Here is a 17,468-nt window from a genome sequence, read left to right as displayed (position 1 = left end):
TCAAGGAGAGTGGGCTCCCAGGGGCTCGGTTCCCAGCGCCTGAAGAGTCACTCTGGGGGTGCGTGGGGGAGCTGGAGGAGTTCCTGCCCCACCCTGGGGCTGGCCTGGCTCTTCTGAGGGTCCCAGTCTGCGCGTCCTGCTGCACCTGGCCGCGGAGTCACAAACAGGTGGGGCGCCGAGCCAGCCAGGAAGGTGGCAGCACCGCTGGGTCAGACCCTGAGGAGCCAGCTGGGGGGGGGGTCTCCCTTTTAAAATGGACCTTGTGCCAGTCGTCTGGGGTGGATGCTCCTGGCTTCCCATCCCGTCAGAGGGGAGCACGGAGCAGAGACCTGGGCGCCCTGGTGGTGAGTGGGGAGCCTGGGCCCCCCCGCCACAGGGGGAGAGCAATAGTGGGACAGGGCGGGGGTGGGCCGGGGGGCACGCCTGACGGCCCCGCCACTGCACTGGCTGGAGGGGTGTGTGAGCCCAATCTCAAGCCCTGAGGCCGGGCGTCCGTCCCCGAGCCCACACGTGCAGGCGGGCCTCTGTCCGTCAGTCTGTCTGGACCCTGGTGCCTCCCGCGCCCAGCTGCTTCCGCCGCTGGGTGTGACCGCTGCTGGCTCCCTCCGAGCCTGTGGGTGTGGCCCGTCCAGACCTTCCCCGGGAGTCGGGCGGGCTCGGGTGCCCCGCCCTCTGGCTCTGCCCTTTCCTCCCAAACTGGTTGTGCAGGAGCGGGCGTGAGTGTGGGCGAGTGTGGGTGCATGCGCAGCTGCCGGGCCTCACCTGCAGAGAGGGGCCTCCCAGAAACTGCCTTTCCTCCCGGTTCCCAGCCGCCCCGCCTCGCCAGAGCCCAGCCGAGCCACCAGCCAGGACGCACGCCGCTGCCCGCCAAGTCCAGCCCGAGCCAGCGCCTGCCTTTGCCACCATGTTCAAGGGGCTGAGCAAAGGCACCCAGGGGAAGGGGTCCCCCAAAGGCTCTCCGGGCAAGGGCTCCCCCAGCAAGCCCAGCCGGTGAGTGGGACGGGGGATGGGGCCGGGGGGGGGGGGTTGGTGCCAGGCCCAGGGGCTCCAGCCCTCTGGAGGTGCAGCTGGAGCCCAGGGCCAGCCCCGTGCTGGCATTCGGTGTCCTGAGGCAAAAGGGCCTGGGGGCAGACTCTGTGCCTGTCCCAGTCCTGGCGGGAGGCCAGGGATGGCCTGGGGCTCCCGCACCGGGGTGGGGGGGGGTTGGGAGGAGCTGGGGCCTGGGAGTTAAGGCAGGGTCTGCAGGACAGCCCCGGGGCCCCCTGAGCAGCTGGCTTGCTGCTGGGAGGTGGGACACGGGAGCGCCTGGCTCCTGTTCAAGGCTCTAATTGGGCCAGGTTGACCCTGGGGACCCTAGCACGGGGTGGGCAGAAGGCCCGAGGCCAGAGGAGCTGGGAGCTGGGGAGGGGGTGGGGGGGGTGCTGTCCCCAGAGGCTCGCACCACAGGCCTTCAGAATTTGTTTTTGTTTTTTTATTCTTTTTCTTTCTTTTATTATTCATTTGGCCTTGACAGTTTCATCAGAATTGGGGTGATTCCTTTACTGTGGGGGCGGGGGTGTGGAAAGGAAAAGGGCTCCTAGACCCCAGACCCCCTCAGAGCCTCCTTGGCTCACCCAGCTCCCTGCAGGGCCCCGCCCGCCTCCCCAGAGCCCCGAGCCGTGCTGACAGCCCCGGAGGGTGCTGCTCCTGCTCCCTGGCCACCAGCCCCCTCTGCCAGCTCAGGCGGCCGCTTCCCTGGGGTCCCGGGTATGGGAATGAGAGTGGAGACAGAGAGCCATTATCCTGATAGAGATCGGGGCTTGGGCTCCCGGGCGGACTCTGGGCAGACAGGAAAGACGGTGCGTGAAGACCGTCTCTGGAGCGACCTGTCCTGGCGGAGCGTGCTCCTCCCAATGGGAGCAGGCCCCCCCCACCCCTGGGGCCCGGGGCCCCGAGCTCACCTCCCCCAGGCAGCCTCCTGGGCAGCAGCATCTCTGTCCATGTGGCCCTGTGCTCTGGCCCCAGCCCCCCGGAGAGCACCCCTCCTTCCCCTCACATGTGATCCACTTGTTCAACGTGTATTTATTGCACGCTGCTGCATGTGCCAAGACTCTCCATCCTGGGCGCCGGGGATGCCCCGGCACACGGAGCTGGCAGGTCCTGCCCTCACGGCACTCACAGCCGAGTGGAACACGAACTAACACCCAAGCCCCGGCCGGGGGGCCCGGTGGGTTGTGGCATCATCGTCCCCAACACGCTGGGGTGAAGGGTTTGGTCCCGGTCAGGGCACAGACAAGGATCAATGAATGAATGAATGAATGCATCAGCAGTGGAACAAAAAAGTCGAAGTTTCTTTTTCTCTCTCCCTTCCTCTTTCTCTAAAATCAATCAATAAGTGCAAGTTTTTAAAAGAAAACTGACACTTCCTGGGTGCTGACACCGCCCAGGCTCCGCACTGGATGATGCTTCAGATGGGTTAGTTCTGTTACCTCGGTGAGGCAGATACTCCTTAAAAAAGTTTTTTTTATCCTCACCCAAGGACATGCTCCTCGATTTCAGACAGAGGGGAGGGTGGGAGGGAGGGAGAGAAACGCGGAGGTGAGGATGTTGATCGGCTGCCCCTTGTACACACCCCAGCCGGCACCGAACCTGAAACCTAGGCGTGTGCCGACTGGGAGTTGACCCGGCGACCTTTCGGTTTATGGGATGATGCCCCAAGCAACCGAGCCCCACTGACCCGGGCCAGATGTTACTCAAGCCCCACTTTACAAGAGGGGACACTTGGGCACAAAGGGGTCGAGGAACTTGGCCGAGGCCACACGGCAGGGATGAGGGAGAAGGGTCAGACCCACGCCGTCTGGCCGGAGTTCTTTCAGCCGGTCCTTGCGGCACCAGCCCTGTGCCCGCGGGGCCCGGCTCTGGGAGGGCTCCCCTGCCCCAAGACTGCTGCGGCTTGGGCCTCTCTTCCTTTTATTAGGTCCCCTTGACCCTCTGGGCCCCAGGGAGCGAGCGTGTGCACACAGCCGGCGCCCCGTCGAGGCTGCGGGCTGAGCTCGTGGGAAAGAACCCTGGGGACCTGGTTCAGGCTCTTGGGCATGTGACCTGGAGCAGGTCGGGTCCCAATCTGGGCTCGGAACCTCCAAATCCAGAAAATGTCTGGGTGGCCTGGAAATCTGTTGGCACCTCCATGCCCCAATGTTATGTGGCTCTTCTGGTTGGAGCCTGGCCACAGGCACAACCTGGGGTGGTAGGGGGCAGGGCGAGACAGGGCTGGGCCGGGAGGAATTTGGGGGGGATGTGCTGCTGCTCCCCGGCCCCCAGCCAGTTGGGCGGCCCCTCCCCAAGGCCCAGCCACCCTGTCTCGGGTGTTAGCAGCTCAGCTGTGATTCATCCCCTGGGCTGCTGGCCCTCCAGGCGGGGAGCTGGGTGGAGCCGGGAGCTCGCTGCCAGGACAGTGAGGTCAGCCTGCGCCGCAGCCACACACACACCTGGGACCCTCGTTTTCCACCCCCGATCGGTGCAGCGCTCACCCCACCCTGCCTCCACCCAGGCCGCCCTGAGCGTGCTCAGCCTTCTGCAGGGAGGCCAGAGCTCCCCGGGGCTTAGACTCTGCCCTCCAGGGCCGCGAGCCTGGCTGCAGGGTGGGCCAGAGCTGGGAGGAAAGTGACCCCAGGTGGGTGAGTGACCTCTGCTCAGAGGAAACAGAGGGACTTCTCCCAACCACACTGCCCTCTGTCCCCACCCCCCAACAGAGCTGCCACCCAGGAGCTGGCCCTGCTCATCACCCGCATGCAGGCCAACGCCGACCAGGTGGAGAGGGACATCTTGGAGACCCAGAAGAGGCTGCAGCAGGTGGGGCCTGGGGGGCAGAGAGCGGGGTGGGGACATGGGGGGCCCAATGTCATGCCTTGACATGTCCACTGGTCACAGTGACGATGAGACAGACCACCTTGGCTCCTCACTGGCCACTCCCCAAACACACTGGAAAAGAGGGCTCAGCACTTCTCTGCTGAGCTTCTAATTTGGGGGGTCGTAGGGGCTCGAGGGGGGCCCAGACCCCGCTGTGTCCTTGAGCTCACCCTGCAGATGCCCTGGGGCTGCCCCTCCGGCTGAGTGGGCCATTGCAGCCCCCCGGGGCCCCCGGGTTGGGGCTCAGGCAGCAGCAGGCACTGAGGATGCCACCCCCCGCCCGCAGGACCGGCTGCACAGCGAGCAGAGCCAGGCCCTGCAGCACCGGCAGGAGGTTGGGCGGAACCTGAAGGAGGCCGAGGTTTTGCTGAAGGACCTCTTCCTGGACGTGGACAAGGCCCGGCGGCTCAAGCACCCGCAGGCGGAAGAGATCGAGAAGGAGTGAGTGGAGCGGTGGCAGGGGCTGGGGCTCGAGGACGGAGGCGGCAGGGGTCCCCCGCTCCGGAGGAGCCCCCCCACCCCGGGCTCGGGCGCGGCCCCGACCTGCCCGCCATCTCCCCGCAGCATCAAGCAGCTGCACGAGCGGGTGACCCAGGAGTGTGCCGAGTACCGCGCCCTGTACGAGACGGTGGTGCTGCCTCCCAACGTGGGGCCCAGGGTCGACTGGGCGCGGGTGCTGGAGCAGAAACAGGTCAGGGGCCAGCCCCAACGCTGGGGACGGGGACGCCTCCGGGAGCTGGAAGCCACACCCAGAAACAATCAGAGCCACACGGAGTCACCAGGGGCCCCACAGCACCACGCGTGGCCCTGCGGGGGGTCAGGGGGGCTGGGAAGGGGAGAGCGAGGAGACAGCGCAGTCAGGGAAGGCTTCCTGCAAGGGGAGGCTCAGAGGCCTCAGGGACATGGAAAGGCTTGGATGCGTTGGGGTGAAGTGGCGAGGAGAGGACACTGAGGCACCCGCCAGAGGAAGCCTGGGGTAGGGTAGGCGGTGGGGTTCTCTGGGCAGGCAGGCAGGCAGGACCAGATCACCGGGGCTCTGAACCCTCGTCCTGAGTGAGGAACGGTGCTTTGATGCCACACCGAAGGGTGCCACGAAGGGACAGTGGAGAGGCTGCGGGCAGGGCCGCACCAGCCCCGGCTCCCGGAGCACGGCTGGAGGTGTGCAGGCAGGGGCGCCAAGCCTGGGACCAGGAGACAGCAGGGCAGATTTTTCAGAGGCTGAGACCCAGACCCCAGGGAGCAGCGGCATTCAGGGACTGCAGTCATGGTGATGCCGGGGCCTCAGCGAGGGCCCCTGGAGAGTGGCATGTCCCCAAGGGCGAGCTGCCACTCACCCAGGATACTCTCCTGGCTCGTCCATCCTCCACCCGCTGCTGGGGAGTGGGGAGGGCGGGGGGAGGGCTCCCGCTCCGGGACTCCGGTCGGAGCTGAGTGGCCGGCCCTTCTGCAGAAGCAGGTCCGGGAGGGCCAGTATGGGCCGGGCATGGCGGAGCTGGAGCAGCAGATCGCCGAGCACAACATCCTGCAGAAGGAGATCGACTCCTACGGGCAGCAGCTGCGGAGCCTCGTGGGGCCGGTGGGTGAGCCTGCGGCACGCAGGTCCCCGTGCTCACCAGGGGGCGGGGCCGGAGCCTCAGGCAGCCTCTGGCCCCGCCCCCTTTCTCCCGCCAGAGCCCGGGCCAGGCGCTCTGGGGCGAGGGACTAAGAAAGGGGACCCCGTTGGCCCCGGGCATGGGGTGGTATCCCCGCCACACCCGCCTCTCACCGGGCCCGCATTTTCTCCCCCTCGGCTGAGGCAGGACGCGAACGCCATCCGGAGCCAATACCGGGACCTACTGGTGAGCAGGAGGAAGGGCCGGGCTGGTGGTGCGAGCAGGGCCTGGGTTCCCGGGTGCAGCCTGATGGTGCCTCTCGCTCCCCCTTCCCTCCCCGAGCGCAGAAAGCGGCGTCGTGGCGCGGGCAGAGCCTGGGCAGCCTGTACACGCACCTGCAGGGCTGCACGCGCCAGCTGAGCGCCCTGGCCCAGGAGCAGCAGCGCATCCTGCAGCAGGACTGGAGCGACCTCATGGCGGACCCCGTGGGCGTGCGGCGGGAGTACGAGGTCAGCAGGGCGTGGAGGGAGGGACGGGTGGAGGGCACACGGGCATCCGGGCACCCTCATCATCCTCACTGCCTGCTTCCCAACTACCTGCCCCGTCCCCCGTCCCCACCCCCCAGCACTTCAAGGAGCAGGAGCTGCTGAGCCAGGAGCAGTGCGTGAACCAGCTGGAGGACGATGGGGAGCGCATGGTGGAGCTGGGCCACCCGGCCGTGGGGCCCATCCAGGTGCCCAGGCTTCCGGGCCCCTGCTCCCTGGGGCTTCCCGGGGATGCTGGGGACAGGCAGAGGGAGACACGGCCCAGGCTGGGGACAGAGGGCGGGTGCACGGACCAGGGTTCGAGGGCTCCATGCTGCTGCCCCCAGGTCCACCAGGAGGCCCTCAAGATGGAGTGGCAGAACTTCCTGAACCTGTGCATCTGCCAGGAGAGCCACCTGCAGCACGTGGAGGATTACCGCTGGGTGAGCCTGCGGGCGGCTGGGGTGGGCGGGGCCGGGGGCGTGGCCACCAGGGTCCCCGCTGGAACACACTCGCCTTGTGGGAGGAGGCACCTCACAAGAACGACAGCGGTGGGTCTCTTTGGCCAGGTCCCAGAGGGAAACTAGTGTCACACCGACATTCTCGGCAGGGAGGTGTCACTCCCGAGGGGGTGGAGGTTGGTTCTTAGGAGTGAAAAAAAGTCTCGTGCTTTCCACGCATAAATCACGGACGTGCACACAGACCATACAGCCTGCCCGTGTGTCGCGGCGATGGGGGGAAATTAAGAAAAAAAATGTCTCAACTACCTCCTTAGAAAACTGTTTTGGGTCATTTTCACCCAAAACATTTCATCCACTTTGAGAGACAAAAGCCAAGGCGTTTTTTCTTCCTTTTTCTTTTTTTTTTCTGTATAACCATGGAGACATATCACGCCCATCGGCACAAATTCTGTAATGCCACGCGGCCGTGGGGTGTTGGTCTAAAGCACACCCCCGGCTTGTACGTCCTGCTCCCAGCCCGCCGGGCAGGGGAGGCAGCGGAGGGACGCCCTGCACCCGTGCAGGAAGGGCGCCCCCAGGGTGTTTGTGGCCTGGGGGGAAACCCAGTCCAGGGAACCGGGCAGGCCTGTCTGCAGAGCGCCCCCTCCCCCAGGCCCCCCTGCCTGGGGAGAAAGGCTGGCAGCGTGGGGACAAGTGGCAGTATGGGTTGAGCCGGTTTGCTTTTAGCTGGTTTGCTGGGTTGGCGGGCGGGGGGGGGGGGGCAGTGCCCTGGGCTCTGCACTTGACCACCCGCTGACCTCAGTTCCAGGGAGAGGCCGACGCCGTCAGCCAGACCCTGGCAAAGCTCAATGCCGCCCTGGACACCCAGTATGACCCTGCCTCTGGGGGGACCCCTGGCGCCCCCACGGAGCTGCTTCTACAGCTGGAGGTGAGAAGGCCCCGCCTGGTCCCCTGCACCCCCCTCCTGGGAATGGGGCTTGCCCGAGTGTCTGGGCCCCACCCTCCCAGATGCCTGGTCCTGCTGGAGCCCTGGCCTGGGAAGGGGGGCCGGAGGAGAGGTCACCGTAGGAGGAGGAGGCTGCTGTGTTACCAGCAAGCTCTTCCCCGCCCTGGACCTCAGTTTCCTCCCCTGTAACGTGGCCTCCGGGGTTGCTCGGAGCCCCTCCAGCTCCCACTCTGGAGGCCTGGGCGATCCCCCCCCACCAGGCCCCCGGGCCCCAGGGAGGGGCTCCTTGCACCTTGCTGACCGAGAGGCCACCCTCACGAAGGCCAGACCCCTGGCTCTATTTGGGAGGGGGGGGCAGGGTACGGGGCCAGCCAGGCCTGAGCCCCCCCGCTGCCTGGGACCCCACAGGCAGAGGAGAAGAGGCTGGCAGTGGCCGAGAAGACCGTCGAGGACCTGCAGCGACGGAGCCAGGAGGTGGCCCCTCTGCCCCAACGCAGGACGCTGCCCCAGCAGCCTGTGCACGTGGACAGCCTTTGTGACTGGGACGCGGGAGAAGTACGGGCTCAGCCCCCTCTGCCCCACCACTGTCCCGCTCCTGCCCACCCCCACCCTGTCCCTGCCCCAGTCCTCTCCAAGCCCTGCCCTGCCCCTACCCCTGCACCCCCCACTCCGACTCCTGCCCCTTCCCCACCTCCTCGCCCCCAACCTGTCCCTATCCCCAGCCCCCACCCCATCTTAGCCTCGGTCCCTTCTCCGGCCCCTGCCCCTGAGCCTACACGCGAGCCTCTCACCCCACCCCCAGGTGCAGCTGCTGCGGGGTGAGCGGTACACGCTGGTGGACAACACGGACCCACACACCTGGGTCGTGCAGGGCCCGGGCGGGGAGACCAAGCGTGCCCCGGCCACCTGCTTCCGCATCCCGGCTCCAGACCCCGAAGCCGTAACCAGGGCCTCCAAGTGAGTCTGCCTGGGGGTGTCCAGGGGCGGGGCGGGGACAGGCTGCGGGCCCACGCAGGACCCCAGTGGGGATGCTGAGACACGGCCGGCCTTTGCCTGGACTGGTGTGTGTGTTGGCAGTGGGGAGGGGGAGAGGGAGGGGGGAGGGACGTCCTCCTCTGATCTTCTCCTCCCTCCAGGCTGGCCTCGGAGCTGCAGGCCCTGAGGCAGAAACTCGCTGCAGTCCAGAGCTGCCTGAGGGCCAGTGCCACAGAGCCCTTCCGGCCTGGCCAGCAGGGTACCCAGGGCTGGCCGGGGCGTGGGGGCGTGCTCGCTGGGATGGACGGAGTGGGCTCCTTCTTTGGCCGCTGCTGAGGGGCTGTGATGGGCACGGGTGGCCCTGGGTTAGGGCCATCTGCTCTGGGGATTCCATCTCCTGGGTGGCAGGTTCCTAGGGCTGCCCCTCCCCCCGTTAGGCCCCTCCCAGCCCCTTGCCACTCTGCCCCACACGGGAGTCTCTGCCCTGGGCCCTCACAGGCACCCTGTGCCCCCAGCTCCGGCCGGCTCAGCCACAGCCGACCTGCAGGCCCAGCAGCTCCTGACACAGATGACCCGGCTGGACAGGGATCTGGGGCAGATAGAGAAGCAGGTGCTGGCCTGGGCCCGGGCCCCGCTGAGCCGTGCCTCGCCCCTGGAGGACCTGGAAGGCCGCATACAAAGCCACAAGGTGGGTGGGCGAGGCAGCTGGGGTGAGGGGCGGCCCCTGCTGGGGGCGCGTGAACTAGGCTGGTTGTGAGTGTGGGAACAGCCGCAGGGGCCCGGGGCCGATGAGAAGAAGGCACAGCCCAGGGCTCACGCAGACGGGAGCACAGATGGGGTCCTGTCCGGGCCCCTCTGCTCTGTGACCTTGGGCGACTCACGTCACCTCTCTGGGCCTGGGCTTCCTCATCCCTGAAAACAGCTACAACAACACCCAGCTCATCTGGCGGTCTAGCGGATCACAGGTAGTAAGGCCCGGGAAGGTTCTAGAGGGGCAGGGCCCAAAGTAAAGGCCCTGTGACCCGCACCCAAGGCTGGGGAGGCAGCAAGGGCAGTGAGAAAGCCTGGAGCATCCTCGGGGTGGTTTCTCCCAGGAGGTGGGGGTGGGGGTGGAGAGGGCAGGGTTGTGACCCAAGGCACCCCGAGGTGCTAACAGTGAAGAGTCCCTTCCTCCCCCTGGGGGTGGGGGTGGGGTAGCTCGCCTTCCAACCTGGGGTCTACTGAAATGCGTTGATTGGGTTTGGTTCTTTAAAAACCAAAGTCCCGTCGTTCACACTGTGGCTTTCACTGTGCAGTCGGCTGTCGGTACTGGGAAGCGGCATTTCAGCCGGTCAGAGGGCGGCCGGGCAGGAGGGCCCCTGGGTGGCGGGGAGGACGGCCTGGGGCACCGCAGGCTGGGTCCAGGAGCCCGCTCTGCGGCTGGAGGTGAGCCACAGGACACTTGCTAGGGTGACTCATGGTCGCTGCCCGAGGGGCCGGAGAGGAGGCAGGACCGAAGGAGGTGTTATGCCCGGTGCTGCCTCAACAAAGGCCTCTGCTGACCCCCGGGGACGCTCCAGGTCTGCTGGGGTCAGGGTCTCAGACCTGTGCCACGGCACTGGTCACACTGCCCAGGCAGTCCCCACACAGATCCGTGGGCGTGGAAGTCACAGCCTGGGCCACATCAGGGATGTTGGGGGGCCACAGGAAAGAAGCCCAGTTAAACTGCAAGGGGCGGGGTACGGCACAGTGTCGGGCCCTGTGACTCACGGAACATACAAACGAGAAACTGATGAAAGAATGAACCAAACCCCAGAGGACAGGGTGAAGGCTTTGCTGCCTGGCCGTCGGCAAGGGGGCAGGCGACGGAAGGTCTGTGAACAGGACAGAGACACGAAGACCATGGCGCGGAACCGTGTGCCTGGCGCTGCTGAGCTCCTGACACACAGAGGGGCGGGGTGGGGGGGCATCTCAACCTCCCAGCAACCCCTCGTAGATGAGGGGACTGAGGGCCAGAGAGGCTGGCCGGTCCCAGATCTCCAGCCCGGGCCTGAGCACATGCCCACGCCGCTCTCAGGCTCGTGGGTGGAGTTAGGGGCTGACCCGGCAGGAGGGCTGGGCGAAACCCACCCGCCCGGAACTCAGATCTCTGCCCCCTGCCCCACCCCAGGGCACAGCCCAGCAGCTGCAGCGCCTGGGAGCGGAGAAGGAGGCAGCCCAGAAGGAGTGCGAGGCGTTCCTGTCGGCGAGGCCCGTGGGCCCGGCTGCCCTGCACCTGCCCGTGGCCCTCAACAACGTCAAGAACAAGTACAGCGACGTGCAGGTTCTCTGCAACCTCTATGGGGAGAAGTGAGTGCTCTGGGGGCGGGGCAGGGGAGGGGGGGGCGGGGCAGCAGGGTGAGGCCAAGGGGGTGGCTGACCCTCGAACTCCCCCCGCCTCCCCTGCGGCAGAGCCAAGGCTGCCCTGGAGCTGGAGCGGCAGATCCAGGACGCGGACAGGGTCATCCGAGGCTTCGAGTCCACGCTGGCACGGGAGGCCCCCATCCCCGCCGGCCCCGGTGCCCTGCAGGAGAGGGTCGGCGAGCTGCAGGTGAGGGCCAGGAGGCCTGCTGGCAGCAGGGGCCGCAGCGGGAACAAGCGTTCGGGGGCAGGCCGGGCTCGACGCGCGCCTCACGTAACCACGCGGTTCCCCCTCCCCCCGCAGCGCCAGCGGAGGGAGTTGCTGGAACAGCAGGCCTGCGTGCTGGGGCTGCACCGCGGGCTGAAGGCCACGGAGCATGCGTGCAGCGCGCTGCAGAACAACTTCCATGAGTTCTGCCAGGACCTGCCCGGCCAGCAGCGCCGGGTGCGGGCCCTCACTGATCGCTACCATGCCGTGGGGGACCAGCTGGACCTGCGGTGAGTGGCTGGGCCGCTGGCGCTCAGGGCCTGCCCCCACCGTGCACAGCAGCTGCTGCTGGGGGCGAGCTGTGCGACCTTGGACTGGTGACCTCACCTCTGAAATGGGATAAGAGCAGCACCCACCCCCTCCCCCAGGGTGGGGCCGGGCAAAGACCCCCATCTAGGAATGCCCATCTAGGAATGCCCAGCCCCAGCTCTGGGCCAGAGTTAAGGGGTCACTCAGGCCTGCTGACCTCTCCCAGCGAGGGAGGCGCCCACAGTCTCCCCCGTGCGCCCCCTCGCTGTCCCCAGAGGGCAGCGCTCACCCCTGATGCGGGCCTCGTCCTTGCGGTACAGGGAGAAGGTGCTGCAGGACGCCGGCCTCACCTACCAGCAGTTTAAGAACTGCAGGGACAACCTGAGCTCCTGGCTGGAGCACCTGCCCCCCAACCAGCTGCGGCCCAGCGACGGGCCCAGCCAGATCGCCTACAAGCTGCAGGCCCAGAAGGTGAGGAGGGGCTGGGGATGCAGGCCACACCCCCCTCCCTGGCAGCCCCTCCCACAGGGAGAGCCGCCTGGGCGCCTGTGGCCCCCTAGTGGCCAGTGTGCTAAAAGACCTTACAGCTCAGACCACCGCCTCCACACCCACACCCACACCCACACGGCTCCACAAACGGCTAGCCCGGCGCTGTCTGGTCTGCCCTGGGCAGCGGGCTCCATGCTCCCGGTGTTCCAACTCCTCTTGCACCCGCGTCCTCCGACCTGCCAGGCCCCGACGACGCAGTGGCCCTGAACCAGGGTCGGGGGGCACAGCTCAGCCCTCGGGCGGCTCAGGCTGGTGGGAGACCGGCGTGTCATGGGCCATGATGCTGCCAAGCGCTTGGAGGAGGAGCCAGAGGGCCGTGGGAGCCCACGGCAGGAGGCGTGTGGGGTCAGGGCAAGCAGCCCAGAGGGAGCCAATGTCTCAGCCGAGGCCCGCGGGGTGGACAGGGTGACCAGGTAGTGAGGGTGACATGTCCCAAGCCGAGGCCGTGATGGGTCAAGGGGCAGCTTCCCATCCAACCCTCCCTGCCCCCCCCCCCCGGGGCCCCGGAGGCGCCTGTGAGCGGTGAGTGGCGTTAGCCCGACCCCCGACTCTCGCCTGCCCCGCGCAGAGGCTGCTACAGGAGATCGAGGGCCGTGAGCGGGACAGGGCCACGGTGTCCCGTGTCGCCCGGGACCTGCAGGAGGCCCTCCAGGTGAGCCGTCCCCTTCAGCGGGTCCCTCTTCACCCACCCGCCCTCCCTGCCCCTGCGAGTCCCTGCTCTCCCTCACCGGCCACTGGCCACCGGCCACCGACCAGCCTGCCGTCCTCTCCTCCCCGCTCAGGACTACGAGCTGCAGGCAGACACCTACCGCTGCTCCCTGGAGCCCACCCAGGCAGGGCCGGCCCCCAAGAGACCCCGAGTGGCTCCCCTGCAGGAGAGCATCCAGGCCCAGGTGAGACGGGACCCGGCGGGGCGCCGGCTCTGGGGCCTGTGAGGTGGGAGCTGACCGTGGGGTCCCGCGCCCCTCCTCTGGCCTCCCCAGGAGCAGCAGCTGACCGAAGCCTACACCAAGGCTGTGGCTGTGCACCAGCAGCAGCTGCACCAGCTGGAGTTTGCCAGGAAACTGCTGGAGAAGGTATGGGGGGGCAGGGTGCCCCCTCCGTTCGCGCACAGGGCAGCCAGCCCCGTAGCTGAGTTGGCCGTCTGCCTTTCGTTGCCCCACCACCCGCAGTCCTGGGGTTCTGCCTCCCCCTGCTCTCCCTCCCCAGCGGCCCTCAGAGGCCGGTCTCCATCTCAGAGTAAGATCCTGGAGACACCACTCAGGGAGTCCACGGCTTAGCCACTGGGCAGTCAGTCCCCTGGTGGGGACAGGAGAAAACCCCCTCAGAGCCTTCAGCCTTAGGACCCAGCGGTCGTCCTCCCTGGGAGACTGGGAGCCGGAGGCTGTCCGTGACTCTTGGTGGCTGACCAAGGGACTTGCCAGCTTGTCCTGCCCAGAGGACTACTCCAGCATCCCCCAGAGGGGCGTGGGCCCATTTTGGGGAGCCCGAATGGAAGGGGAAGGGGGACAGGTTGGAAGGCCACACCTGTCCTATTTGCACGTTTCTGTGCAAACTCATCCTGAGCCCTGTCTTGCACCCTAACATCGTGGGACTCGTGGGTCCTCTCAAAATCCTGCACCCCAGGGTCTCAGGTCCTCAGCTCCGACTCCCAGAACCTACTGGGAGGGGTGTCTCAGGAAGCAGGGGGGGCGTCTCTGATCTCGAGTGGGAGGAGGAATGGGGCTCCTTTGCTTCCTCTCCTCCCCAGTACTCTGCCCCTCTCTCTCTCCCTCCGCAGAAGGAGCTCAGTGAGGACATCCGGGCGACCCCCGGTGCGCAGCAGGGGTCTGAGAGCCCCGCCCCAGCAGGGAGGGAGTCAGAGGCCCTGAAGTCCCAGCTGGAGGAGGAGAGAAAACGGGTGGCCCAGGTGCAGCGTGAGCTGGAGGAGCAGAGGAGCCAGCTGCTGCGGCTGAGGACCCAGCGGCCCGTGGAAAGGCTGGAGGAGAAGGAAGTGGTGGAGTTTTACCGGGACCCCCAGCTGGAGAGCAGCCTGTCCAGGGTGAAGTCCCAGGTGGAGGACGAGGGCAGGAAGCGGGCCGGCCTGCAGGCAGAGCTGGAGGCGGCGGCCCAGAAGGTCGTCCAGCTGGAGAGCCAGAGGAAGGCCATGCAGCCCCATCTGCTGACCAAGGAGGTGACCCAGATAGAGAAGGACCCCGGCCTGGACAGCCAGGCGGCCCGGCTCGGCAGCGAGCTGCAGCACCTGCGGGGGGAGAACGCCGCCGTCACGGCCCGGCTGGAGCAGCTGAAGAAGGAGCTGCTGGCCCTGGAGCAAAAGGAGGTGAACGTGAAGGAGAAGGTAGTGGTGAAGGAAGTGGTCAAGGTGGAGAAGGACCTGGAAATGGTCAAGGCCGCCCGGGCCCTGCGGCTGCAGATGGAGGAGGACACCGCGCAGAGGCAGCGGGCAGACGAAGCCGTGGCCCGGCTGCAGGCCCGCATTCGGGACCTGGAGCGGGAGATCAGCACCGTGCAGCCCAAGGTGATCGTGAAGGAGGCGAAGAAGGTGGAGCAGGACCCGGGCCTCCTCCAGGAGGCGTCCAGGCTGCGGAGCCTCCTGGAAGGGGAGCGGAGTAAGAACGTGACGCTGGCCAAGGAGCTGCAGGAGCTGCGGGACAAGCACAGCGCGGTGGAGAGGCAGAAGCCCAAGGTGGAGCTGCAGGAGCGCGTGCACGAGACCTTCCGGGTGGACCCGGAGACCGAGCGCGAGATCGCAAGGCTCAGGGCCGAGCTGCAGTCGACGGCCGCCAAGAGGAGCGGCGTGGAGGAGGAGGTGGAGAGGCTGCTGCCCGACCTGGCGGTCCTGCGGGCCCAGAAGCCTGCGGTGGAGTACAAGGAGGTGACGCAGGAGGTGGTCAAGCACGAGAGGAACCCGGAGGTGCTGCGGGAAATCGACCGCCTGAAGGCCCAGCTCAACGAGTTGGTCAACACCGGTGGGCGGGCCCAGGAGCAGCGCATCCGGCTGCAGGGCGAGCGCGACGAGTGGAGGCGCGAGCGGTCCAAGGTGGAGACCAAGACGGTGAGCAAGGAGGTGGTGCGCCACGAGAAGGACCCGGTCCTGGAGAAGGAGGCCGAGCGGCTCCGCCAGGAGGTGCGGGAGGCGACCCAGAAGCGGCGGGCCGCCGAGGAGGAGGTCTATGAGCTGCAGAGCAAGTACCTGCTGCTGGAGAGGCGGCGGCCTGAGGAGAAGGTGGTGGTGCGGGAGGTGGTGGTCACCCAGAAGGACCCGAAGCTCCACGAGGAACACGGGCGGCTGAGCCGGAGCCTGGACGAGGAGGTGGGCCAGCGGCGGCAGCTGGAGCGGGAGGTGCAGCAGCTGCTGGCCGGCGTGGAGGAGAAGGAGGGCCTGCTCAGCTTCCAGGAGGACCGCGACAAGAAGCTGGCCGTGGAGAAGGAGCTGCGGCGGCTGACCTTGCGGATCCAGGAGCTGGAGAAGCGGCCCCCTGCGGTGCAGGAGAAGATCATCATGGAGGAGGTGGTCAAGACGGAGAAGGACCCGGAGCTGGAGAAGTCCACGGAGGCCCTGCGGCAGGACCTGGACCGGGAGAAGGCCCGGGTGACGGAGCTGCATCGCGAGTGCAAGAACCTGCAGGTGCAGATCGACATCCTCCAGAAAACCAAGTCGCAGGAGAAGACCATCTACAAGGAGGTGATCAGGGTGGAGAAGGACCGTGTGCTGGAGGGCGAGCGGTCCCGGCTGTGGGAGATGCTCAGCAGGGAGCGCGCGGGCCGGAAGGGCCGCGAGGAGGAGGCACAGCGCCTCCAGGAGCGGATCGACAAGGCCGAAGCGCTGAGCAGGACCTGGACCCGGGAGGAGGCCGAGCTCCAGAAGGCCCGGAACCAGGCAAGCCAGGACTGCAGGCAGCTGCAGCAGGAGCTGCGGGAGCTGGAGAGGCAGAAGCAGCAGAAGGTGCTGCAGCTGCAGGAGGAGGTGAAGCTGCTCAGCCAGAAGACGGAGAGCGAGCGGAACAAGGCCACCCAGCAGGGCCAGGAGCTCTCGCAGCTCAAGGTGGCCATCCTCCAGGAAAAGGACCAGATCCACAAGAAGGAGAGGACCCTCCGCGAGCTGCACACCAAGGTGAGCCGGGAGGAGCTCAACCAGGAGACCCAGACGCGGGAGACCAACCTCTCCACCAAGATCTCCATCCTGGAGCCCGACACGGGGAAGGACATGTCCCCGTACGAGGCCTACAAGAGGGGCGTCATCGATCGAGCCCAGTACCTCCAGCTGCAGGAGCTCGAGTGTGACTGGGAGGAGGTCACCACCTCGGGCCCCTGCGGGGAGGAGTCGGTGCTCCTGGACCGCAAGAGCGGGAAGCAGTACTCCATCGAGGCCGCCCTGCGCTGCCGCCGCATCTCCAAGGAGGAGTACCATCTCTACAAGGAGGGCCAGCTGCCCATCTCCGAGTTCGCCCTGCTCGTGGCCGGGGAGACCAAGCCCTGCTCCTCGCTCTCCATCGGCTCCATCATCTCCAAGTCCCCGGCCGTCTCCCCGGCCGCCCAGAAGAACACCTGTTTCTTCTCCCCCGGCTTCCCCCTGGGGCTCGGCGAGGACAGCTTCCCCATCGCCGGCATCTATGACACGACCACAGACAACAAGTGCACCATCAAGACGGCCATGGCCAAGAACATGCTGGACCCCATCACCGGGCAGAAGCTGCTGGAGGCCCAGGCGGCCACGGGCGGCATCGTGGACCTCCTCAGCCGTGAGCGCTACTCGGTGCACAAGGCCATGGAGAGGGGCCTGATCGAGAACACCTCCACGCAGAGGCTGCTCAACGCCCAGAAGGCCTTCACCGGCATCGAGGACCCCGTCACCAGGAAGAGGCTGTCGGTGGGCGAGGCCGTCCAGAAGGGCTGGATGCCCCGGGAGAGCGTGCTCCCGCACCTGCTGGTGCAGCACCTGACCGGCGGGCTCATCGACCCCAAGAGGACGGGCCGCATCCCCATCCCGCAGGCCGTGCACTCCGGGATGATCAGCGAGGAGCTGGCCCAGCTCCTGCAGGACGAGTCCAGCTACGAGAAGGAGCTGACAGACCCCATCTCCAAGGAGCGGCTGAGCTACAAGGAGGCCATGGCACGCTGCCGGAGAGACCCGCTGAGCGGCCTGCTGCTCCTCCCGGCTGCGCTGGAGGGGTACCGCTGCTTCCGCTCGGCCTCCCCCACCGTGCCGCGCGCGCTGCGCTGACGGGGCTGCGAGTCCCGGGAGTCCCCCACGTGAGGGGTGGGGGTAGGAGGCATGCAGCCCTCACCCCAGAGCGGCCCAGTCCGGGGTGGTGGGTCTTCTGCCGTCTGACCCCTGTCCTGTCACTCAGCATGCATGGTGTCGGGTCCCTCCCCTAACTTTGGAGTCCAGTCTACCCCCAGACCACCCAGAGACCAGCAGATCTGTTCCCCCCGAGCCCAGCACTTCCAATAAATGCATTCTCCCACATGTCGTCCACCGTTGGGGATACACAGCGGGGGTCCCCAGCCCCACAGCAGAAGGCGAGCAGCGGGAGGGAGCAAGCCACCAAGTGCAGAATAGCGTCTGAGCTCACCTCCTGTCCCCACCCTCTGCCCTCTCCCGCCCCCCCAACCGCACCCACTGGGGACTGCTGA

The 17,468-nt window shown here is 67.1% G+C and overlaps 1 protein-coding gene across 1 annotated transcript; it reads left to right on the top strand.

Moving 5' to 3' along the window:
• The first annotated feature begins 713 nt into the window (after positions 1-713).
• Positions 714-17,301, top strand: EVPL (envoplakin). The gene is made up of 22 exons (XM_028520790.2): positions 714-990; positions 3,732-3,831; positions 4,175-4,329; positions 4,453-4,579; positions 5,339-5,464; positions 5,688-5,726; positions 5,828-5,989; positions 6,106-6,213; positions 6,352-6,447; positions 7,268-7,393; positions 7,820-7,966; positions 8,214-8,368; positions 8,548-8,645; positions 8,902-9,074; positions 10,536-10,714; positions 10,817-10,955; positions 11,070-11,263; positions 11,603-11,753; positions 12,400-12,483; positions 12,614-12,724; positions 12,815-12,907; positions 13,612-17,301. Exons 1-22 carry the CDS (start codon positions 905-907, stop codon positions 17,053-17,055), a joined length of 6,093 nt encoding a protein of 2,030 aa, XP_028376591.1. The 5' UTR covers positions 714-904; the 3' UTR covers positions 17,056-17,301.
• Positions 17,302-17,468: the final 167 nt, after the last annotated feature.

Source organism: Phyllostomus discolor, chromosome 8, assembly GCF_004126475.2.
Source record: "Phyllostomus discolor isolate MPI-MPIP mPhyDis1 chromosome 8, mPhyDis1.pri.v3, whole genome shotgun sequence".
Classification (NCBI taxonomy): Eukaryota; Metazoa; Chordata; class Mammalia; order Chiroptera; family Phyllostomidae; genus Phyllostomus; species Phyllostomus discolor.
Note: the sequence above shows the minus strand (reverse complement) of the source record. Positions and strands in the feature narration are given on the sequence as shown.

Coding starts and splice junctions, on each gene's coding strand:
- EVPL (XM_028520790.2), top strand. CDS start 905: ATGTTCAAGGGGCTGAGCAAAGGCACCCAGGGGAAGGGGTCCCCCAAA. Junction 5,727..5,827: donor GCCAATACCGGGACCTACTG/GTGAGCAGGAGG, acceptor CCCCGAGCGCAG/AAAGCGGCGTCGTGGCGCGG. Junction 5,990..6,105: donor GCGTGCGGCGGGAGTACGAG/GTCAGCAGGGCG, acceptor CCCACCCCCCAG/CACTTCAAGGAGCAGGAGCT.